The 25006-nt window shown below is 42.2% G+C and overlaps 1 protein-coding gene across 1 annotated transcript in view; it reads right to left on the reverse strand.

Moving 5' to 3' along the window:
• SVOPL (SVOP like) overlaps nucleotides 1–24000 on the reverse strand; it is a 72268-nt gene extending 48268 nt beyond the window's left edge. Inside the window, 8 exon segments of the mRNA XM_068549535.1 lie at nucleotides 203–328; nucleotides 4606–4669; nucleotides 6860–6984; nucleotides 8534–8605; nucleotides 13703–13801; nucleotides 14520–14611; nucleotides 14789–14904; nucleotides 23877–24000. Coding sequence (XP_068405636.1) covers nucleotides 203–328; nucleotides 4606–4669; nucleotides 6860–6984; nucleotides 8534–8605; nucleotides 13703–13801; nucleotides 14520–14611; nucleotides 14789–14870 — 660 coding nt within the window. The 5' untranslated portion in view covers nucleotides 14871–14904; nucleotides 23877–24000.
• Nucleotides 24001–25006: the final 1006 nt, after the last annotated feature.

Raw genomic sequence — 25006 nt, forward strand, 5'->3', positions numbered from 1 at the left:
TCTCCCCCAGACATATTCTGCATTCACACCTTCGTGACTGGGCTTGTGCATTAACTCTGCCAAAACACCCTTTCCACGTGCGCCGACTGAGACAGATACTTACATAAGGAGAGAGGTGGACATGAGAGAGATATCTGTGGGGCAACAAGGCCACTGGGCCAGCTGGAGGGGAGGCCAAGAGGGAGCCCATGAGCTTGGTTACCATGAAGGCCACGGTGAGGACGACGCCAGGGATGGAGGTGATGCGGATGAGCCAGCGCCACCCGATGGTGGGGATGACCACGGAAGCCAGACCGATGACGAGCAGGGAGCCCGCGAGCCAGAAAACCTGGCGGAGAGGGGGAAGGGTAAAGTCCTCCTGTTGGTGCTCCACACACACCCCCAGGAGCCACCCTGTTCTGCATTGTAATTGCAAGTGGGTGAGATGGGAGGAGTTCCCTGGCGGTCCAGTGGTTAGGACTCCTCGCTCTCACTGCCAAGGGTGCAGGTTCAATCCCTGGTCGGGGAACTAAGATCCCACAAGCTGCGCAGCCAAAAAGAAAAAGAAAAGAAAGAAAGAATGAAAGAAGGTGAGACGGGAGAGAGGCTTTGGTTGAGGAGCAGCACTGCCTCCAGGACCCGGATGAACTGGGGAAGTTACTTCACTTCTCCACGACTCTGTTTGCTTGTCCATAAGTGGAAGACTCAGCAAGACAGGGTCAGCAATGTCACCAAAGTTTTAAAAAACTGGGACCCAAGACATTGACTTTTTTCTCTTGAATAAATAATACATTCCCTGGTTCATAACTCAAGGTACAAAGGAGAGCACTGTGAACAGACCCTCCTCTACTCCTAGTTTCCTGCCATCCAGTTCCTCTTCTCCAAAGAAACCAATATCACCAGTTTCTTACATCCTTCCAAAGCTGTTCAAAACATCCACAAGCTAATAAGGATGTTTGTTCTTTGTTCACAAATGGTAACAGAGTAAAAATATTTCTCAACACTGCTTTTTTGTACTGAAAAATTTATCTTGAGATCATTTTATATCAACAAATAACATGAGAGCCACCTATGACCAGGCCCCATGAGTTTGGAACTAGAACAATTCTGAGTGTTATTCTGAGCATTATTTTCCCATCAGAAGATGAGAAGTAGATGATAACTCCATTCCACCTCACAGAGATGGAGAGAAGGTAATATTTAAAAAGACCCTTTGACCTTATCTTTGATAAAGGAGGCAAGAATATACAGTGGAGAAAAGACAGCCTCTTCAATAAGTGGTGCTGGGAAAACTGGACAGCTACATGTAAAAGAATGAAATTAGAACACTCCCTTAACACCATACACAAAAATAAACTCAAAATGGATTAAAGACCTAAATGTAAGGCCAGACGCTATCAAACTCTTAGAGGAAAACATAGGCAGAACACTCTATGACATAAATCACAGCAAGATCCTTTTTAACTCAGCTCCTAGAGAAATGGAAATAAAAACAAAAATAAACAAATGGGACCTAATGAAACTTAAAAGCTTTTGCACAGCAAAGGAAACCATAAACAAGATGAAAAGACAACCCTCAGAATGGGAGAAAATATTTGCAAATGAAGCAACTGACAAAGGATTAATCTCCAAAATTTACAAGCAGCTCATGCAGCTCAATATCAAAAAAAACAAACAACCCAATCCAAAAATGGGCAGAAGACCTAAACAGACATTTCTCTAAAGAAGATATACAGATGGCCAACAAACACATGAAAGAAGGCTCAACGTCATTAATCATTAGAGAAATGCAAATCAAAACTGCAATGAGGGCTTCCCTGGTGGCGCAGTGGTTGAGAATCTGCCCGCCAATGCAGGGGACACAGGTTCGAGCCCTGGTCTGGGAAGATCCCACATGCCACGGAGCAACTGGACCCGTGAGCCACAATTACTGAGCCTGCGCGTCAGGAGCCTGTGCTCCGCAACAAGAGAGGCCGCGATAGTGAGAGGCCCACGCACCGCGATGAAGAGTGGCCCCCGCTTGCCGCAACTAGAGAAAGTCCTCGCATGGAAATGAAGACCCAACACAGCCATAAATAAATAAATAAAATTAAAAAAAAAAAAACTACAATGAGATATCATCTCACACTGGTCAGAATGGCCATCATCAAAAAATCTACAAACAATAAATGCTGGAGAGGATGTGGAGAAAAGGGAACCCTCTTGCACTGTTGGTGGGAATGTAAATTGATACAGCCACTATGGAGAACAGTATGGAGGCTTCTTACAAAACTAAAAATAGAACTACCATACGACCCAGCAAGCCCACTACTGGGCATATACCCTGAGAAAACCATAATTCAAAAAGAGTCATGTACCAAAATGTTCATTGCAGCTCTATTTACAATAGCCAGGACATGGAAGCAACCTAAGTGTCCATCGACAGATGAATGGATAAAGAAGATGTGGCACATATATACAATGGAATATTACTCAGCCATAAAAAGATACGAAATTGAGTTATTTGTAGTGAGGTGGATGGACCTAGAGTCTGTCATACAGAGTGACGTAAGTCACAAAGAGAAAAACAAATACCGTATGCTAACACATATATACGGACTCTAAGAAAAAAAAAAAGTCATGAAGAACCTAGGAGCAAGATGGGAATAAAGACACAGACTTACTAGAGAATGGACTTGAGGACACGGGGAGGGGGAAGGGTAAGCTGGAACAAAGTGAGAGAGTGGCATGGACATATATGCACTACCAAATGTAAAACAGATAGCTAGTGGGAAGCAGCTGCATAGCACAGGGAGATCAGCTCGGTGCTTTGTGACCACCTAGAGGGGTGGGATAGGGAGGGTGGGAGGGAGACGCAAGAGGGAGGAGATATGGGGATATATGTATATGTATAACTGATTCACTTTGTTATAAAGCAGAAACTAACACACCATTGTAAAGCAATTATACTCCAATAAAGATGTTAAAAAAAAAAAAGACCCTTTGGGGGGCTAATTAAGGGGTGACTATTTCATCACCAAAGAATTCTATTATAAAAAAAAAAAGAATATTTCAGAAAGTGATAAGGCTATGAAAAAAAAAAAGTAATGTGATGGAGAGTGACTTTTAATGATCAGGGGTGATCTTTCTGAAGAGGCAACGTGTAAGGAGGCCAGTAATAAGCCATTGCAGTAGATCAGGTAAGAGGTGATGTGGCTTTGAAAAGGATTTTAGTAGTGAAATGGCAAAAAAAAAAAAATTTTTATCTGATGGATTTGGCACACATTTTGGAGGTAAAGGCAACAGGATTTGCTGATGGACACTGCAGTTGTAGGTCCACTAATAGGGGGTGAGTCAGTGGGGCTTGGTGATTGATTGAATGGTAATGACGGAAAGGGAGGGGTCCAGGACAGCTCTTGAATGTGTGGCTCAGACAACTGAGGGGACAGAGCTTGCTATTAACTGACAGTGGAAACATGGACAGAAGAGGCTCCGGACGAAGATGAAGAGATCAGGTCTATGAATGTTGTATTTGAGGAGCCTGCAGGTTATTCAAGTGGCTATCAGGTAACTGGCCACCTGGATCTGAAGTTCAAGGAGATGCTCTTGGTTGTAGATAAATTTGGGGGAGGTAATAGGTACATAGATAGCTAAAACCATTGAACTCCTCAATTATCAGTAGATGACCCCAGGAGACCTGGAAAATAAGACCAGCAAGGAGAAGGCATAACCAGGAAGCATGACAAAGGATGAGTAGCAGGTAGAAGAGACAATGTTCACAGATGAGCTTGAGCAGGATTATGCCCATTAAATAACATTAAGTGTAAAATCTAACCCCTAACTATTGAGAGGGTGTTCATCTTAACAAAGATCAGAAGTAGAAAGCTGGGAAGAATGTAAAGAGTTAGCATTCAGTATTTATTAGGGTCTTTCTAACTTTTTTTGTTGCCTAAATTTAGTGTCAGAAAAATTAAACATAAAATTTAAAATGTTCTCCTACTGCTTTATTTATTGCCAAATATATAATGCTTCAGTGGGACGGGCCATCACTTTCCTGGGCTCTGAAAGTCAGGGCTTTTGGATAACGATGACATCAAAGATGGTACAGGGCACCTAGATTGACATAGCTTCTGGAGGCAAAACCTCTAGTCAGTAGCCAGCAGGGGTCTGAGGAGGGCTGGGGAGCATCCCCCAGCTTCTCACCTGGATAAATGGCTCAGCTGGGAGGAGACAATTATAGAAGTTCCCACAGGCATGAGCCAGTTATGGAATTGCAGACCCGAGTATCCACAAGGGAGACTCTGAAAGGGGTGGTAGCTGTAGCCTCCACTGAAGACCCAGTGGGGAGAGAATGTTCATCCCAGATGCATTCCTGAGCTTCTGTCCTTCTAGTGAAACCAGCCAGCAGAATGCTTCCTGAGGAAGGGGTTACTGTGTTCTAAATGCTGCTGCTGGGTGATATACATCCTGGCTCAGAAAACCTTGGAATTGGACTTCTGGCGTCAAGCATCCCTAATGCTCTTTGGTTGGTACCAAGTAATAGGAATGTGCTAATCAAAGAACAATCAACCAACCAGAAGAAACACCATGTACACCACATCCTACAGGATCAGAAGACTGATCCGAAGAATTCCCATTTCACCTTACCTGAGACAAAGGGAGCATATAGCCTCGATATTTTGTAGGCAAAAATTCAGTCTTTATGATTAGCCTAAACAGGAAGGGGGAAAAATACAATCATGCTTTTATAAAACCAAATAACTTTTTAAAAAAAAATATCATAATTTTTCTTGTCACAGGGATAAAGAATTCAAAAACATAAACATTCATCATTGTAAAATGATAAGAAATAGGTGTGTTGGTCTCTGTCCCTGGTTCCTGCTAACCTGGAAACCTTGGGATTTCCTGGGTGATAGGCGCATCATTTGTTCTAATGCGGTGACCCTTGATGAGCCCTGGATGGGGGCTGGTCTAGAAAAACCAAGCCATGATTAGAATCTTGGAACTTTCAGCCCTATCCTCCATTCCCCTGGAGAGAAGAGAGGGGCTGGAAAATGAGTTAACAATCAATCATGCCTATGTGATGAAGCCTCCATAAAAATTCCTAACATACAGGGTTCGGAGAGCTTCCAGGCTGGTGAACGTAGCTGTGTGCTGGGAGGTGGTGCACCGCAAACTCCACGGGGACAGATACTCCTGTTCTTGGGATCCTTCCGGACCTCGCCCTGTGTATATCTCCTCAGCTGCTTATTTATCTGTTTCCTTTAAAATATCCTTTGTAATAGATCTGCAATTAGTAGACTGTTTTCCTGGATTCTCTGAGACACTCTAGCAAATTATTGAACCTGAAGCGTTGGTGGGAACTTCTAATTTGTAGCAAGTCAGACAGAAGTTGTGGGTAACCTGGGGACCTACTACTTGTGATTGGTGTCTGAAGTGGGGGACAGTCTTGTGGGACTGAGCCCTAAACCTGTGGGGTCTACGCAAACTCCAGCGAGGGTCAGCATTGAATGGAATTAGAGGACACCCAGCTGGTGTTGGAGAATTGGTTGGCTTGTAAAGAAATCCACACGTTTGGTGTCAGAAGTGAAGTATTGGCAGAATTATTGAGGGAGTGTGTAAAGAAAAACAGAAGAGAGATTTTCCCTGTACGATCATACACCAAAATACAATTATTAACCCATATAAGAGAACAATATAAAATAAACTTCTAAGTGCTCTTCTGTTCACATTTTTATTCCCAAAGTTATTTTAAACCTTCAACCATTTAAGGATATTAGCCTCATTTCTTTCACCAAGAGAAACACTGTCAAAATATTTTGCCAAGCCTGATTCCCTTTTCTAAAACATATGTGGGAAATTAAAATACACCCAAGAGAAAGCAAATAGTTTCTCCAACTAATGATGACAGTCAAAGCACAGGTTTCTAATTAAGTACATACTAATTTTTTGAATAGAAGAACAAATGGACTTATATCTCATCTGTTTTCTAATTGTTCTTCTCTGTTGCAGTTATTAACCAGGGTTTGGAGTTTTAACATATTTATTAAGCTGCTTCCTAAGGGATGTTTTCAAATTCTACTTAACTTCTCCTCCTTTAGGGCTCCAGAGCACAGAGTGATGCTTAACTTATGCCCCCAGGGAAGAACGATTCTTTCCCTAACACATTAGGGTAATAATTAGGTGCTTTGACATCTCCTAATATATTCAAAGGGCAACTTGCTCCAAGGCACCCAGGAGAAAATAGCTTGAGGAGCCTTGTTAATTTAAGGGAGGCTCCCAAGTTGCTGAACATTTAGCATAACGACTCTCATGCCCCTGTATGATGAGGTATTACACACCCATCCCAGGGCAGAAAAAAGACAAGCAGCAGCGTAGCTGTTTCAATCCGTCTCACCTGCTCTGCAAATTCACTTTGACACAGTCTTCAGTTACAGGGCCATGGCACTTTAGTTATTCCTGAATGTTACAGGTGCTGATGGTCAAACTAAAGTCTTCCAGAAATTCTCAAGAAATTAATGGATTGTGTCTGGGTTGACATTTTTGTTACCTACCTCGTACGGCACTTTTTGTTAGCATTTAGTCTAACAAAATATTACATATCTAAAAAATGCCGATCAGCCTTAGGAACAAAGAAATTAACACATGCTCAATCTAGCACCCTGCTAGCCTCACCATCAAACATCATTTTGATGGGCAAAGAGCTCCTAGTGGAATAAGCAGCCATCACTGGGGGGAAAAGAAAAACTCAAAAATGGTTAGCACAAGTGAAGTCTATAAATTTGCAACTTACTGATGCTCTTAGTCTACTAACCACAGTGAATGTGGTTAACAGACTAAGTGAATGTGTCTCTGGGTGTTCACATGTCTCCCTCTGGGGTCCTCTAGGTGATGTCTTTACCCTTGGGCATGGCCAGACACGCCACAGCCCACCATCGTCCGCAGGAAGACAAACCAGATGTACGAGGGAGAGAATGAGGTCAGCAAGGAGAAGTAGGCTCCCCACAGGAACGAGATGAGCAAAATCTGAAGCAACAAGAGGAGATATTAATGGGACCTGCCCCCATGGAAGGTCAGGAAGCAAACCTAACTTCTGAAGGTGACTTTTAATTTCATCCAGATGTTTGCTTCTCTGTGGAGCTAATCTTTAGCGAGCTTACTGATCACTCACAATCATCAGACAATACAATCCATATCATTTTATTGTCTGAAAGCCCAGACATTCCGAGTTTAGACCATTCTTCAAAACTCCCCACAGCCTCCACCCTCACAGGTGGCAGGAACCTGAACGTGTAAATCAGAATGCAGAAACTTGTCCTCCCTGCTTACAGGGATGTTGGGAGCACAACGAAGCACTGTGCTGGAATGGGTATAAGGAGAAAATGTAAGGACTTGCTTTTTCTCTAATCGTAGGAACAATACAAGTTTAGAGTAGAAAATATGGAAAAAAGAAAAAGATATAAAAACATTTAAATCACTTTTGATTCTCCAACCCAGAGAAAATACTATTAACACAGTGTTATCCTATTTTCACTGATTATAAGGGAAAACATCATCTTAATAGCTGCAAAATATTCCAGTGAAAAGACATACTATAATCCATGTAATATAATGCATAAACCTTTCCCCTCTGGTTGAATGTTGAAGTGGTTTCACATTTTCTATTAAAATCAGCTAAGACAATGTCTGTGCATAAATCTCTGTGGTTCTCTGATGAACTAAACAGTCTAGATTTCTGGAAGACAAATTATCAGATGAGGAGAATGGATATTCTCAAGGTTCTTGGCTTACGCTACCAAATTGATGGTCAGAAAAATTACATCAATTGTATGTGAGGGTGTCTAGACACTTGCAGATTTCTTTAAGAAAAATAGAAATTCCTTATGGATTTGATGTTTGATATGGCTTTGATAACAGGGAAAAAATGGTATCTTGCTATGTAATTTTGTTTCTAATAACTCCTGTGATTGAACGTTTTTCAAGGTTTCTCGACCATTTGTATGTCTCTTTTTGTAAAATGCCTTTTTGTGCTCTCCACGTGTTTTTGAGATACTTGTGGTTTCATATTAATTTGTAAGAATCTGTGATATTTTGTGCACTTCAAAACATACATCCAAGCCTATTACTGCTTTGTGGGGGACTTCTCCCTTTGTATTTACACCTAGAGAGGTCTTCACCACCAGAAATCAGACAAGAAGAGAAGAGAGACCTGGGTTTATCATCAGAAGACATAGTTTTATGTCTTGATGTTGAATCTCAATACATGTGTGACATCAAGCAAGTGGGTTAGTTTCAAAGTTATACCCAAGTTAACTAATGTGAAACTGCTTATGTTTATACATGCAATTCTCACATTCAATCTGCTGTGTTCTAACTATGCTCATCCAATCAGCTGTACATCTGGGCTATGGGGACCAGGTATGGGGACAGGTATCTCGGGGAAGGATGAGAAAGCAAGAAGACAAGCCTGGGTATTGATAGAGAAATGTCCACAAAAGACATGATGTGACATGTGATGTCACCACAAAAGAATACACAAAAGAAAATTCCAAATCAGCCTTCAAAGCCAACCTACCTTCCAGCGGCCATATCTGTCAGCCAAGAGGCCAAAGAGGATGCTGAACACCATGTAGCCGAAAAACACCATCTGGAGGTGGGGTGAAAAGAAATTATCCTCTAAGCGGCGTTTTTATAACATGCTAATTACTACATTAAGCATTCACCCACCTGAACTAAAAGAAGACGGGAAACGTGGGAGGATTGGAAGTTGAAGAACAGGCTTTCACAAAGCTCTCCCCTGACTCCTGTTTAACACGTTCAGAGCTTCAGAGGTTGATGATTCCCACACCGGAAGTCACTGACACCAGGTAGAAACAGGGGTCCTAGAAGCAGGTAACTGCTTTGCCTCTGATCCAAGATGACGGCACTGGCCTCATTCTACTCAGATGTACAATTGTGAATTTCCATTTTAATAAGAAGACTCAAAAACTCTATTCATGCATGCTCTGCCTTATTCCTCACACAAGTTGAGACATCTAGAAGCAGTCTTCCTTTAGGTTATTACAGGGAAACCTAACTTTCAACAAACACCAAAACCAGTCATCCATTTAGAAACATTCTTCGTCACTAATATAAACCTACTTTTTTTCCTTACTTGTTCTCACAATAGCTTTTCCGTGATAAAATTCAAGAACTTGGGTATGCTACCAGGGACGTAACTCAGCCTGAGCTGTACTCTTATGTGTATGCCTTTAGGTGACTTATTTTTCTGCCTTCAGCAGTTCCAAGCTTTACTTAACTCTCCTTTCTAGTAAGATCCCTGACTGATTGCTTCCAGGGTAATCAAAGGAAAGGTGTTAGCTGGCATTTCTAACACTTTTTCAGTGAAAAAGCTTTTTCTCTCTGCTACCTGCTTTGCTTTTTCTTTTTCCCCCTTACTCTTCATAAGGAAGACTCAAAAGCATTTCTTCTACAGGGAACTATAAAAAAAAAATCATATTTATACTTGAACAACAAAAGCCATACTTTTCCTCTGTGCACTGTTCTCTCTAGGATAGAGTTGAAGGAAGGAAAAGCCAATATTTTCAATGCCCAGCCTGGGATAGATGCCGCCCCGTAATGAAATCTAGTCAGTCCTCAGCAAAATGATAAAAATAAGGACAATGGGACACATTTTGCATAAATCCAAATTTATTCATTATGAAGGGCTCTTTTTATTGTGGAATAATTTTCTTTCTGATTGTTGGTATTAACATGCCCTTATTATTTATTTTTATTTTTATTTTTTGAAAGATGATGGTAGTTGATGGCAAGATTTTCTGCCTCTTTCTCTTGGTTGGGGGTTAAAATTTTCCTCCTACCCTTCTGCATTCTTTGGCTGGTCTAATAATTAAATTGATTTACAACAGATTGACAGGAGAAAAGCAAGTTTAAGTTTGTATGTACAGGAGTCCCATAAAAATATAAGACCCAAGGGCAAGTTGGACAGTTGAGGCTCATATGCCACCTTGAGCTGAGGAATGGGAGGGGACCTGGGGCTTCAAAGGGGGGGCTGGTAATTCACAGGACAATAAGAAGAGCAGATGTTTGGTAATTAGATGTTTGCCCTGCCACACAGATAGGTCAGTCAGATGAAAGTCATCTCTGGCTATAACTCTCTCTCTCTGAGCCAGGCCCCCATCCAAATTTTTTTTTTTTTTAATTTTTGCTATTGTTTTTGCTATTATCAGTAATTTGGTCATGATACTGTTTTTTTTTTTTTTTAAGGAACTCCTTTCTTTCTTTCTTTCTTTCTTTCTTTCTTTCTTTCTTTCTTTCTTTCTTTCTTTCTTTATTTATGGCTGTGTTGGGTCTTCGTTTCTGTGCGAGGGCTTTCTCTAGTTGCAGCAAGTGGGGGCCCCTCTTCATCGCGGTGCACGGGCCTCTCACTATCGCGTCCTCTCTTGTTGCGGAGCACAGGCTCCAGACGCGCAGGCTCAGTAGTTGTGGCTCACGGGCCTAGTTGCTCTGCGGCATGTGGGATCTTCCCAGACCAGGGCTCGAACCCGTGTCCCCTGCATTGGCAGGCAGAGTCTCAACCACTGTGCCACCAGGGAAGCCCCTCCAAATTCTCTTAGGTAGTTAAGGGAAATGTAAAAGTTTTTCTTGAGTCGGCTGGGTCTTGATTGCCTTCAGCTCAAAATAATCCACATGCCAAAGGGGCATATTTTGGGGTCACATATTCTGCTCCCTTTTCCTCTTCTTCTGATGGCCTTCCTTGTCAAATATATATATTTTTAATCTTAACCCTATGTCAGCCACTCATTTTTTTTGAAAAGTCCTATCAGTTGGTGAATCTCCAAACCTTGGGTCTCCTGATATAAGCAGTTTCTATTGTGGAACCTGAAATTATCAAACTCCCTCCAAGAAGGGAAAGTTGAACTAACTTTTTTTTTTTCTTTTTAATCAACTTGAATAATAGGAAACAATAGACAAACTGCCTGTGGCAGGGAGGAAATTAGTTCTTAGGACGTAAAATACTTTTGTTCATTGAGATGCTGTGTTGTGTTAATAACACTGTATTAAAGTGAATTAGCTGATTAATAAAAGTAAAGGAAACAGGGACTTCCCTGGCAGTCCAGTGGTTAAGACTTCGCCTTCTAATGCAGGGGGTGCGGGTTCGATCCCTGGTCAGGGAGCTAAGATCCCACGTGCCTCGTGGCCAAAAAACCAAAACATAAAACAGAAGCAATATAGTAACAAATTCAATAAAGACTTTAAAAATGGTCCACATCAAAAAAAAAAAATCTTTAACAGCAACAACAACAACAAAAAGTAAAGAGTCCAGTAAAATTAAATTCAAATTTTACTCTGTTCTCTCGCATAAGTGACAGATTTTTATTCCTTCTTGCCTTCTTTCCATTCAGTGTAAAAAAGTGACTTTCCTAAGGCTGGGTTCTTTACTATTAAGCCTGTCTAGAGAATAAACATTAACTCCAAGCCTATGTGAACCCCAAAGCTTGTGAACTCTAATCCTGGGGACCACATAGAGACGTGGATTAATCTCTCTCTCTCTCTCTCTTCCTCTCCCCTCCCCCTCCCCTTCCCCCTCCTTGGAGGGTCTGCTCTTTTCTACAGTTTTGTTTCTCCAGCACTAACTCCCTTATTCACAAAAAATGTGAGGGACATAATTCACCCACAATCCTTAAGGCCTTAAGTCTTCATGGCCAGATCATCCAGAAAGTGGAGCTGAAGTTGGGGGATGGGAAGCCTGGGAGATGGTGAAAATGCTGCCTCTTTGCTAAACCAGTCTGTGCCCCTCCTGTTAGCAAGGTTGTGGTCAGTGAGCCCAGGGGACAGATGGGACTCATAGCCAGGATGACAGAGACTAAATGACAGGAGGAGGCAAGGAACTTGGAGCAGGGAGCAGTCACATCTTGGGTGAGTTGAATTACCTAGAGAAAAGACTTGTGAGCTGTGACCCACCTAACAAGGGAAGCCATGTCACCGCTGACATCAAGGAGCCTCTTTAGGCACCAGTAGGAACAACATAAAAGCAACCAACAAGATGTGAGCTGTAAATAAAGAAATGGTACCATAAAATATAGTTTCGTGACAGTGACAGATGCAAACACCACACCTGGGCCACCAACATTCTCAGGAATGAAAACGTGCAGACCTACAAACCAGCTGTGGTGCACTGATAACTACACAAAACGTTACAGCAGTGACCCTAAAGCTACAAGGATGGACAAGGCATGCTTTCAAAACTGTACATGTTTTATACGTAAAAGAAAACAAAATGCAATGAGTCACTTAACTATTGGTACAAGCCCTAATAAGGTCTTTAGTTATTTTTATTTATACCCTCTCTCTCTTCTAAAAGTATTAGGAAAACTTAAAAACGAAACAAGTGGGCTTCCCTGGTGGCGCAGTGGTTGAGAATCTCCCTGCCAATGCAGGGGACACGGGTTCGAGCCCTGGTCTGGGAAGATCCCACATGATGCGGAGCAACTGGGCCCGTAAGCCACAATTACTGAGCCTGCGTGTCTGGAGCCTGTGCTCCGCAACAAGAGAGGCCGCGATAGTGAGAGGCCCGTGTGCCGTGATGAAGAGTGGCCCCCGCTCGCCGCAACTAGAGAAAGCCCTCGCACAGAAACGAAGACGCAACACAGCCATAAATTAATTAATTAATTAATTTAAAAAAAAACACAAAAAACGAAACAAGTGCAATTTTAAAGAAGGAAACAGAGCTAAAAGAATAAAGGCAGATTTGGACATTTGCTGCCATGATTAGGCATAAAATTGGGCTCCAAATTTCCTGGCCTCCAGGACATAGAAATAAACACAACTGGGCGTATAATATACATTATCTGGGAGGAGAACAGAGAACAGTTCCTCAGGTGAAGGGGAATTTTTCCTAGTACCCAATACAGGTGAGAATTCCCAGGTAAAATTTGGTTAAGGCAGTAAGTGAGAGGGTAGGGGCCCCCCTTACCCCACAGCCCTCTGTAGCCCCCCAGGGGTTGGGGGCGAGGGAGGTCCTAGTCTCTTGCAGCCTTACCCTCCTTCAAGGCCTCTGCCATCTGACTGTCATCCTCTACCCATCACCAACTACCTACCTCCCAGACGTTCCCCTTCTTCAGCGAGGAGTTGGCATCTGGCTCATGGGATTTCTCTCTATTAAGTCTCGCCTTCATGAAAACCAGCTTCAATACTCAAGTAAATCAATGCACACACACACATACACACAGAGTCTGCTGGCAATTAATTGGTGCTTAATAAATACCTCTTGAAAGAATGATGAGTAACATCCTTAAATCCATTTCGTAGCAAAACTTAGTGTCCAATTCATAAAGCTATTCATGATGGTCTCTGAGAAAAATTTAATGCATAACACACACAATTCATTGAGAGTAAGTTGGTGATTGGTCAGGTCACTATGGCCTGAGTAGGCTCTTCCTGATCTGACTTGAACCCTAACTAACCCACGGCTCAGGCTCACTTTCTCTGATTTGCATCTGCCTCTTCCGGGCTCTCGCTAGGGTCTGGAAAATGAGCAGTTCAAGGTTATGCTCCCTAGAGGAAAAGGGAAACAGGAGAAAGGCCTCAAATGCTAGTTTGGGTCTGCAAACGCATGAGTTTGGGAAGCCAGCACACCAAGTGGAGATGAATCCTGTGACTCTCAGCCCAGTGGGATCGGAAAGGAAGCAAAAGCCCTGGGTCCTCAGCTGGTTTATTCTCAGCACAGGAAGCAGTCACTTACCGTGGTCACTAACGCCACCTGCCAATTCTCCAGCTGCCATTCACAGCGGATGACAGGAGACACAACCGCTATTAACATGATCTCCATGGCCTCAGCGACCTTAAAGAAGGAGGGAAAACACCATGTCAAAGTGCTAGCTTGTCATCACTTCTTCCCACATCTGTCTGACCATCATCCTTCTAGTTCTAAACTCCCCCTTCCCCTACCCCACATAGGGAGGACCTATTAGGTACCCATTCAGCACTGCTAGTTGGATAAAGAAGTACAGAAGAACTTTGGCTTTCATGGATGTAATATTTATGGTTTGAACAATTTGAGAGTATCCCTCAAGATTTATGACACGTATTCCCTTGTAATAACCTATAATGGAAAAGAATCTGAAAAAGAATATATATGTTCATATATATATACACACACACACATATGTATACATAATATATATAAAACCGAATCACTTTGTTGTATACCTGAAACTTACACAACATTGTAAATCAACTATACTTCCATTAAAAAAAAAAAAAGATTAAATGTCAGACCCAACAGAGACTACAGGAGAAATAAAAGTTCTATAGCTAGCAAAAAAAAAAAAAAAAAGGGTATTGAATTCCCAGAAGATAGAACACATATTCATTTGCTCATAACCAAACAACTGCCAAAGGTGGAAGAAAAGTACTTGGGGATTATCTACCCCACATGGTTCCTGCTCCCTCTCACATCTCTCCCTGAGCGGACAACCCCGAGCTGGAGGCAAGTGGAAGACTCTACACGTCCAACGATGAATCAGCTTTGGAGACTCAGGGGATCTCCAAGCACTCACCCCCGTGCTGCCCATGATCAGAAAGAGGGCAACGTGGAAACGTCCGGATCCAATGGTCTCCACGGCGTCTTCCACGGTGAATGTCTTTGACTCTAACAAGGAAAGGCAAAGTGAAAGCAGCAGCCTCTGTGGGAAGGGAATGTCTGCAGATTATCACTCACCCCAGAGGATGTTGGAAAACCAATTTGTTATTGTAAGAATAGTAAATACAGGGAAGAGGGGGAATTAAACGGTAACTTGAGGACCAGAGATTTCTATGATCCCCTTACCTTTTGGCTGTGGCTCTGGGGTCCCCAGGTTCAACTCCCAAAGGTTAATGATGGTGACCGGCTCTGTCCGCCTGGCTGCCATCTTCTAAATGGTTCAAATTCCCCACACGGCTTCCCTGCAGGAGACAGGGGAGGGAAAATGCCAGAAACAGGGGAAGGAAGAAGGAAATAAAATCTAGTGTATATTCTCCTTTAATCTTCACAGAAAATCAGTGAAGTAGGTATTATAATTTATCACTATTTTACAAGGAAAAACCTGAAACATGGACAAGTTAAATCATGGAGAGATTGAATGGCCAAATGAGAGAATTGGGCCCTGGTGGCTAGTAATCAACCTGGAGAGGGGGGCCAGGTGAGCTCTTGACAGTTTAGCCAATAGTGTCCTCTGACTGGGAATGAAGGTAGGCTTTGCTACAGGAAAATAATCACAATAGCCAATGCTTTACATCTTCATAGATCCATGGTTTACAGTGTAATCATATGTTATAGCGTGCTTTCTCACCTTATTTTCATTTAATTCTGACAGAAACCCATGGAGCACTTCTTTTTATCTCCCCCCCCCACCCCTTTTTGGGTATTTAATCCTTAAAAAAATCTTAACCCTAAAAATCGAGAGAAAAATAAAACAAGGAAAGCTGAAATTAGTGAAAAATTTTTTTCAAATGGCTTTAACATAGTAATTTAACTCTACATCCCTAGTGGGATAAACAGATATCCTACTCTGTTCTCAGTAATTATACTGTTAGTAATAATGTTGATATCATTATTTTGATACTAGTACATATTGTAGGATAAAGCAATTATGTTACTATTATTAGGAACCAAGATTTTCAGTGTAAGAAGATACAAAAATCAAAGAAGTTATACAAAGACTTTATATCCTAATTTTGAATTGCAAATAGCAATATGAGTTCAGTATGCATCATACAGACACACACACACACACACACATACACACACACACACATACACACACAAAGAAGAATGGTTGCACAGAACTGAAGCCCATCAAAGATATCAAAATTTTAGGATTACTAAAATGATAATCTCACTGATCATCTTTGGAGAATACTAAGAAACCAGCTCATTATTCTGAAAACTAGTAAATATCTTGCTTTTCTTGCACAGATTGTCTGTATTTCAGGGTAACCAAACAGTTGGTGAAAGAAAAGTATTTTTTAATTTCAGCTAAAACATCCTAAAGAAGGATAGAACTAAGTTATGATTTTATAACTCCTAAAGAAATAATGGATCCAGGCAATGACCATCAACGGCTGATAAACTACTAGGTGAAAGGCTGAGGGAGAACTTTACTCAGATGGATAAGACTTATAACACCTGAACCCAACAATGGCTCCTCATGCCACGGAAAGAGATGATCAGATGTGATGTTGTTCCTGATGAGATGCACGAGGAAGGAAATACACAACATCACCAGTGAGGTAGTCTCATCAAGAGAAATTGAACATGAATCTGAACAAGCCCCTAGCTCTAACTACCAGTTTACACAGGGGATGAAGAAACATGTTAAACTATACCATGTGGATGCAATAAGAAAAATCCAGAATGCCAGAAGTTCTACAGGTTAATGACCCAACTTCTTCAATAAATAAATGGCAAGAAAAAAAGAGGAAAGGAGAACCTATAGACTAACAGAAAGGAGACAAACCAACCAAATAAATGAGTTAATTTGTTTGGATCCTCATTCAAACAAACCAATTGTAAAACAACAACAAGAAAGCAAATGAGATGAAAAAGAGATGATAGAAAATCAGGGAAACGCAAGCAAGTTTGAAAGTTTGATGATATTAAGGAATTACTGATGACATCATTAGGTGTGACAATGATATTATGGCCACAGTAGAAAAAAATCCTTATATTTTAGAGATACATGCTGAAATATTTACAGATGAAATTTGATGTCTGGGATTTGTTTTAAAATAATTCAGTGGTGGGTTGGGAATAGAGTGCAAAAGAAGGAGATGGGTGTATAGATGAAAAAAGAATGGCCATGTGGTGAAAATTATTGAAGGGGATAGTGGGTATGAAACTGTGCACCTCAGATTGGGACTTGAACCCATGCGGCCGGGACTCGAACCCGGCCAAAACCCAGTGTTCCAACTGAGATCACACACCTGATCTCAGGACTTAATGAAGCTCAGGTTCTTGATGTCTCATCACAGAAAGAATTCACTGAGAGACGAAGCGATAGGTAAGAAGTGGATTTATTTAGAGAGAAACACACTCCATAGACTGTGGGCCATCTCAGAAGGTGGGAAAGGCACCAGGGTGTGGGGTTGTCAGTTTTTATAGGAGTGGGTAATTTCATAGGCTAATGAGTGGGAGGAGTATTCCAGCTATTATGGGAAGGGGCGGGGATTTCCAGGAACTGGGCCACCGCCCACTTTTTGATCCTTATGGTCGGTCTTGGAACTGTCATGGCGCCTGTGGGTGTGTCATTTAGCTTGCTGATGTGAGTGTGTACTGAGGCTCAAGGTCTAGTGCAGTCGACTTATCTGCCATCTTGGACCCATTTGGTTCTAATCAGTTTATGTCATGTCCTTGGGCTATGTCATTCTTTCAAAGGTTGTGCCCTGCCTCTTTCCCTCCTGTTTCAGATACATGGCTGTTTATTTGACTATCCTCTGCTTTTGAAGATGTGTAATATTCTTCAAAATAAATAGTTCAGAAAATGAGGTTCTCAGATTCTTAAGTAACTTTTCCAATGTCAGACCACTAGGAAGCAGCAGAATCAGAACTCAAAGATCTTCTTTCCCCAGAACATAGAAATAGCTGCAGAGCGGTTGTAGAGAAGCACGTCAAGGTCATCAATGTTTGCCAAGTGCCAGCTCTGTATCTTGTTGTGTGGGCTCCTGTGAAGACTTTGTAGGAGGGTCTGACAGTGTTCCCTTCCCTAAGAAGTTTTTAATCTACCTGGGGACACAAAAGATACACATAAAAACAACTATACTGTAAAGTAGATATTCTTTGTTTTCTTAAAACACTGTCACAGAGACACAAATATTCCCAGATGGGAGAGAAATCAATAACGCTCAGAAATGAGTTCATGAAATCCCCTCTCCCAAGGGAGACCATGAAAAGTACAAAAAGCTGTTATTTTTACAGAGTGGAAAAAGTAAAAATGATTGGTCTCTCAGCCCATCTGAGAGGCTGAAATTCACAAAGATACACTGTTCTAGAAACTCCTACTGCTCCCTTTCCAGAAGTTGTCCAAATACCCTTTGGACGGGTGTTCTTTATCTGGTAACTTTTAAAATAAAGTAGTTATGAGAAAAATCAGCTTAATTTGATTATAAAAAGGACTTCAGTACACATTAAAAATTGGCTCTGACTATCATGTTTCGAGATGATAAACTACTAACTTAATCAAAATATGAAAATGAGGTCATTCAGTAAGAATTAGATGGTGGTGATGATTGCACAACCTTGTGACTATACTAAAAATCACTGGATTATACGCTCTAAAATGGTGACTCTTATCGTATATAAATTATATCCATTTTTTTTCTGAAGAATAGCCATGCCAATCGCAGTAGCCGACGTAAAAACCAAAAGTGGCTCTGGCCATTTTTAGTGTTAGAGAATAAAAGAATTTAGTTTGGTGGGAAAATAATTTTTTAAAATCCCAGTAAATTCATCTTCAGTTCAGTTACAACTAAAATGCTTAACAGTAAATTCAATATTCAATCAACACTTAATCTCTTCTACCAGTCAAGTTTTATGACTTCTCATAGCAGTCTAAACATGTTTTACAATTTTAACAATCATAAGGGCTTACGTTTTGGAGAGTAATAAAACAATCTCCAGCAAGTCTGCTTGCCAAAGTATTGAGTGGCAAGAAAAGAAACCCAGGAAATCTGCCACTTACTATTAAGTTTTAATTTGATGTGTGTGTTTTAACTGATTAGGTAGCTCCATGGGTCATAAATACCCTACATACTTTCCTTCTCTTATCAGCAAAGAGAAGTGATTCATCACAGAGTGCCTGGAGAGAAAGGTGTTAGGTCAAAGATAATTGCTTCAGTTTCTCTTCAATTAAAGCTGAGGGAATTCCCTGGCGGTCCAATGGTTGGGACTCCAGGCTCTCACTGCCGAGCGCCAGGGTTCAATCCCTGGTCGGGGAACTAAAGTCCCATGAGCCAAGTGGCACGGCCAAAAATAAGGAAAAGAAACAAGCTGATCACAGGAAGGGAGGCTCACATTTGCGATTTCATATGTTTCTTGATTGAAGAGACTCATATTATTTGGTTTCCATAATATGAAGAGAACTATGCCTTCAAGTTAAAGTGGGTTATTTTCCTCTATTGGATTTGCAAAAACCTTAAAGATCAACTGTGCCCACTGTAAGGGAAACAGGCACTGATATTGGTGGGAGGGTACATGGCTACAACTTTTCCAGAAGGCAGTTAGGCAAAGATGAAAGAATGTTGACTAAGCAATTTCACTCCTAGGATTCATTCTAGTGAGGTAATCAAAAAGGTGAATGAAGATAAAGGTATATGAAAGCTCAACACACTGTTGTTATGACAACAGCAATGAAAGAACTGGGTACCACTTAAACGCCCACCAGTAGAGAAGTGACCAAACAAATTATAATACACTCCTGCAACAGAATGCCATTTAAAAGCTCTTAGGTGAAAAGCTATTTGGCGCTGAAAAGCATTTTCCAATATGTATGTACCTAATGTATGTATACAATGATCCCAATTCATAAAATCTCATTTAAATACATACCTGCATAGAAATTTCAGGAGAGATGTCTGAAACTGTGTTTTGTCTTTCAACAAATATTTATGGAACACTACTACGTATCAGACAATAAAATATCATGAAAAGGGTTCCTGCCCCCAAAGCACTTACAGTCTAGTGGGGGATAAAGGCAAGTATTCAGGTGGGAACCACATGGTCCCAAGGGTAGCAGAGGTTGCTCTGGCAACGTAAGGGAGGCCCTGCTTTGCCGAGTCCTGGGACCCAGGGAGGCGAGTCCTGAAAAACTGAGACCTGAAGGATGAGGAGGATTTGACCAAGAGAAAAAGGTAAGGAACAAATTACCCGGCAGATGGAATTTGGGGTGGCTTTCTCTTTCTTCTTTTATACTTTTCTGCATTGTTTGAATTTTTAGAAAGACTATGTCTGTTGCTATGAAAATTCTTTCTGGAAGAAATGAACCAATGAAGATGCGCAGTTGATGCGTCACAGTGCTCTGTAAGCCACTGTCCCCTGTGCCATGAGCCCCGCCTGCCCTCTATCACTGGCCTGGACCTACTGGGTCAGGATGGGCACTTGACCCGGAAACAATCAAATCACTGACTGGCCACAAGTCCACAAGGTGCCTAGCCTTTGCTAGCGGTGGGTGGTTGCACAACACTGTGCAACTAAATTGTAAAACTAAATGCCACTGAACTCTTCACTTTAAAATTGCCGCAATGGTAAATTTTACGTTAGGTGTATTTTATCACAATTTCGAAAATTAAAAGAACAAGAATAGCCATTACATATGCAGTAGATGTCTGTAGTAGATATAAACCACAAATTACAAGAAAAAAAATTAAGATCCTAATGGATTAATGGGAACATTATATGAACAGGTTATTCACAAGAGGATATAGAAATTGCAAACAAAACTGGAAAACTGTTCATCTTCTGTAATAACTGACAAAGTTAGAGTAATAAAAATCCTTAGGTATCCTTTTATCCCTACTAAATTAATAAATGTAGGAAGGAAAGAAGGAAGAAAGGAAGAAGAAAAGAAGGAAGAGGGAAAGAGGGAAGAAGGAGAGAAGGGGACAGGAGGGAAAAAAGGAGGGATGAAGGAGGGAAAGAATAGAGAAGGGAAGGGGACGGATGAAGAGAGGGAGAGAAGGAAGGGAGGAGAGAAGAGGAATTAGAGGTGACAAGGAGGGAAGAAGGAGGAAGGAAGGGAGAGAGGAAGGAGGGAGGAAGAGAGGGAGGGAGAAAAGGAAGGAAGTCAGTGGCCATGGTGAGACTGCGACTGAGACTCTTCTGTTCCCTCATCTGAAAATAAAAATAATACCAGCTACCTGTGGGAGAAATAGCTTGCTGCCTTCCCAGTAACAAGTCTTCCCTTGGACCTTGCTTATGGGGTGGCCACCGAGATACAGGTGGAGGTTGTTAGGGAGAGCTTCTAAGAAAGCCCTCTTTTGCCCCTTTGCCTCCTCCCCGGATCATGGAGACATGAGGGCTGGCGCTTCAGCAGCCATTTTCGGTGGTGATACAAATGTGAAGTTGGAAAGATGGAAACTCTCGGCTAAGACTGGCAGAGCGTAAGCTAGAAAGAGCCTGGGACCTGATGTGGAGCTCTCCTACAACCTTGAACGGTTCACTTCCAGACATGTTTTCCATGGGGAAAAAATAAAGCTGTGTGTGTGTGTGTGTGTGTGTGTCTGTTTTCTTTAGGCTACTCAAGTGAAGCAGTGGGAGTAGAGGAGGAACAAAGAAATTGTAACTGGGCTTCCCTGGTGGCACAGTGGTTAGGAGTCCGCCTGCCAATGCAGGGGACACGGGTTCGAGCCCTGGTCCGGGAGGATCCCACGTGCTGCGGAGCGGCTGAGCCCGTGCGCCACGGCTGCTGAGCCTGCGCTCTGGAGCCCGTGAGCCACAACTGCTGGGGCCCGCCCGCCTGGAGCCCATGCTCTGCAGCAAGAGAGGCCACCGCAATGAGAGGCCCGCGCACTACAACGGGGAGTGGCCCCCGCTCGCCGCGGCTAGAGAAAGTCGCGCGCAGCAACAGGGACCCAGTGCAGCCAAAAATAAATAAGTAAATTAAAAATAAATAAATTATCTTTAAAAAAAAAAAAAAAAGAAATTGTAACTGTCTGTGATCAACTGTAAACACCACTACGCTCGGACTAGCCAGGTATGTGTGATTTTTAACCGATAAACTTCCTTCTTTTAAGTGTGTTCTGAGGATTAAATGAGATAATGCTTGTATAATACGGCACAGGGCTCACTGCAACATAAGCACTCATGGTAGTACTGTTTCTCATCTCTGAATAAAGGTATCAACTAAACTTCCAAAATTTCACCATAATCACAAATCAAATACACTCAGGGTAAGTTTTTAAGCATCTACAGAGTTATCAAATGTATATCTCTCCAAAAGCAATTATTGCTAATATTTGGCCAACACGAAAACACCTTGGACTCAAATAAAAAACCACCCAAATTGGGGGGGAAAAAAAAAGTTGCTTGTTTTCTAAAATAGATTGATTAAATTTCAAGGGTCAGCTTAAGTGGTGTTAGGAAGCCCTCACATGTGCCATATGCCTGTTGGAACATAAGACCGAAAATAACCTCTCTAATCAGATATGTAACAGTGATACCCACCCAACCCAGTCACCTTACACTTATGAAGAGCACAACAAAACGGGTACTTTTCACTAAAAACGCGCTTGTTCTACATTGCTTTCAATTGTAAAACCAGCATATTTTACAGAAAGAAAAACCTTCTGAACATGGAATGGCCTGGCTGGTGCAGGGGTGCGGTGCTGGTGGACAGAAAAGCTGGCAGTCACGTGTGACCCAGACTCCACTCAGAGGAGCAAACCCGTTCAGTTTCGCCAACTGTAACATCAATCTTTCTCATGCCCAGCCCTTGAAGATGGTCAAGGCTCAGGTGCATTCCCAATGTCAGGGGAGGTTGCCAAGGGATGGAAAAAACAAACATATAAACTACCCGCAACAGAGAAAGTTCTCATTCCTGCCCTAGTAGGTTATACGGGGCCTTAAACCACAGGATTCCTTGGTGGGGGCATGTTGGTTATAGGGGTGCAGGGTTGTTGATAGGATATTGTCAGGATTTTGTTATTCACATCTGTGAATTATAAAGGGGCTTACAGGGCTTCCCTGGTGGCGCAGAGGCTAAGAATCCGCCTGCCAGTGCAGGGGACACGGGTTCGAGCCCTGGTCCTGGAAGATCCCACATGTCGCAGAGCAAATAAGCCCATGTGCCACAACTACTGAGCCTGCGTGCCACAACTACTGAGCCCGTGGGCCACAACTACTGAGCCCACGGGCCACAGCTACTGAGCCCACATGCCACAGCTACGGAGCCCACGTGCCACAGCTACTGAAGCCCGCACTCCTAGAGCCCGTGCTCCACAACAAGAGAAGCCACCGCAGTGAGAAGCCCGCGCACCACAACGAAGAGTAGCCCCCGCTCGCCGCAACTAGAGAGAGCCTGCGGGCAGCAACGAAGACCCAACGCAGCCAAAAATTAATTAGTTAATTAATTAATTAATTAATTAAAAATAAATAAGTAAAAAAAAATAAAGGGGCTTTCATTCCAAGTCATTAAGAGGATACTCAAATACTAACTCAAAGTTAACAGATATGAAAAGTATTCTCTTACTAAATTTTCTTGAGTTTCAGCCAAAAGTTTCATTAAAAAAGTTTTTATAAAGAGGACAAAATATTTTGGAGACGAACGTGAGGAACGTTACTGAGAGACAGAGCTTGTAATCTCAACGCTGAAATAGAATGTTGGAAAAGCTGAGTTGGCATCTTCTGTTCTTTGGCTCCCTAAGTCATTCTAAATCCCTTCTAGCCTAGGAAGAGGCTGGATGGATGGATAAATGCCTGGAGGGATGGATAGATGGATAACCAGTCAGACCAATTCAAGAAAATAGGGACTAACATGGGGAAGAACGCTCCACATCCCCCACTATCATTCCTGAAAAACTACAATCGGAAAGTAACCATTGCCTGCCTTCAAAGAACTGACATATTGGGGATTTACTGTGAAACTCAAGGGCTCATATGGAGTTCAGGCTTCATTCAAACAATTTCTAAGGAACTGATGGACATTTTATTCTACTGCATTTTGCTACACTTAATTTTTGAGCCAAAAATAATTGGGCCATGTGGAGCTTTTTAAAACTGAACTTGTGTGTGTGTGTGATGTAATTTGTTTTGCAATATCATCAGTAAGAAGAGCGAAATTTTTATACTCCGTCTGTATTCAGCCAAGTACTAACGGTCAAATCCCCTTGGCCCCCAGAGCAGAAAAAGTAAATCCAGATCTACGTTGCCTGTCGGAGTTTCTTACCTCCTATATTTCCTGGAAAGCTTTCCAGTTTCGGGCTCTTCCGCTCTTCCTTACTGCAGCTGAGTCTTACACAGAAGTTGGACCACTGATGGCCTCTTGGGGGCTTCTGGACTTCCCTTCCCAAGAAGCCTGGCTCGCAGGTCTTCTCCTCCCCTTTCAGCTTAGTTCTGTGAACAGGATTCTTTAAGAAACAACCCTGCATCCTGGGCGACTGAGTGACATGCCGGTCACACCCTCTTCTCAGCAGCCCTTCACCCAATCCCTTTTTAAAGGGGAAATTACATCTCTCATCGAGACAGAAAGAGGCTGCCAATCCTTGGAGGAAACTACTATGTCGTTCTCAAGAAGGCCGGGGATTCCTGAAAGAACAGGGGTCTTGGCAAGCGAGGGGCAGAGGGCAGCTTTGTTTTTTCATGCCTTTTCTCACAGCCATCACCGTTTAGAATTAAACGGCAAAAGGCTGTGACCTGTCTAGGCATAGCGTAGTTTTAGATAGCCATTGAGAAGGGCAGTGATGAGCTGAGAGAACCCTGAAACTCTCTGGTGACCTTGGCAGCATGGGGATTTATGGACTTACAAGAACCATTTACATACTACTTTAGTCTGTCCTTTTCTTCGATCAGTGCCATTGGCTGAGTACCTCATCCATGCTTGGTGCTCTTTGACCCCCAGCAATGTGTGGGACACTCCAGTTCCTGCCCAAGGGCACACGTGACAAAGTATCAGAGTTGGAACTCATAGATACGAAGTCTTCTGACTCCAACTATATCATTCTTGAGCTCGACCTGTTTTAATCATTAAAGGAATACTTGCTGAGCACCTGATTGTGCCTTAAATTGTGCTGCACAAGTCAGGACACCAACGTGGAAGGTTTGAACAACAACACTTGAACATGAACCCTGGTCAACCCCACTACACGGAGGGGCAGATGGGAGCTTAAAAAAAATAGAGATCTGTCCAAAAGGCGATTTTGCATTTGGTCAGATCTTCTGGAAACTTATTACAAGCTAGATACCATGTGAAACTGCTTTGTAAACTGTAAAGCACTACACCAATGTTAATGACACTTCATTCTACCAGTATAGTTACCATAAAGATGGTAATTAACCTGAATACAGGCTGTTCGGACT

This window comes from Eschrichtius robustus, chromosome 8 (assembly GCF_028021215.1).
Source record: "Eschrichtius robustus isolate mEscRob2 chromosome 8, mEscRob2.pri, whole genome shotgun sequence".
Classification (NCBI taxonomy): domain Eukaryota; kingdom Metazoa; phylum Chordata; class Mammalia; order Artiodactyla; family Eschrichtiidae; genus Eschrichtius; species Eschrichtius robustus.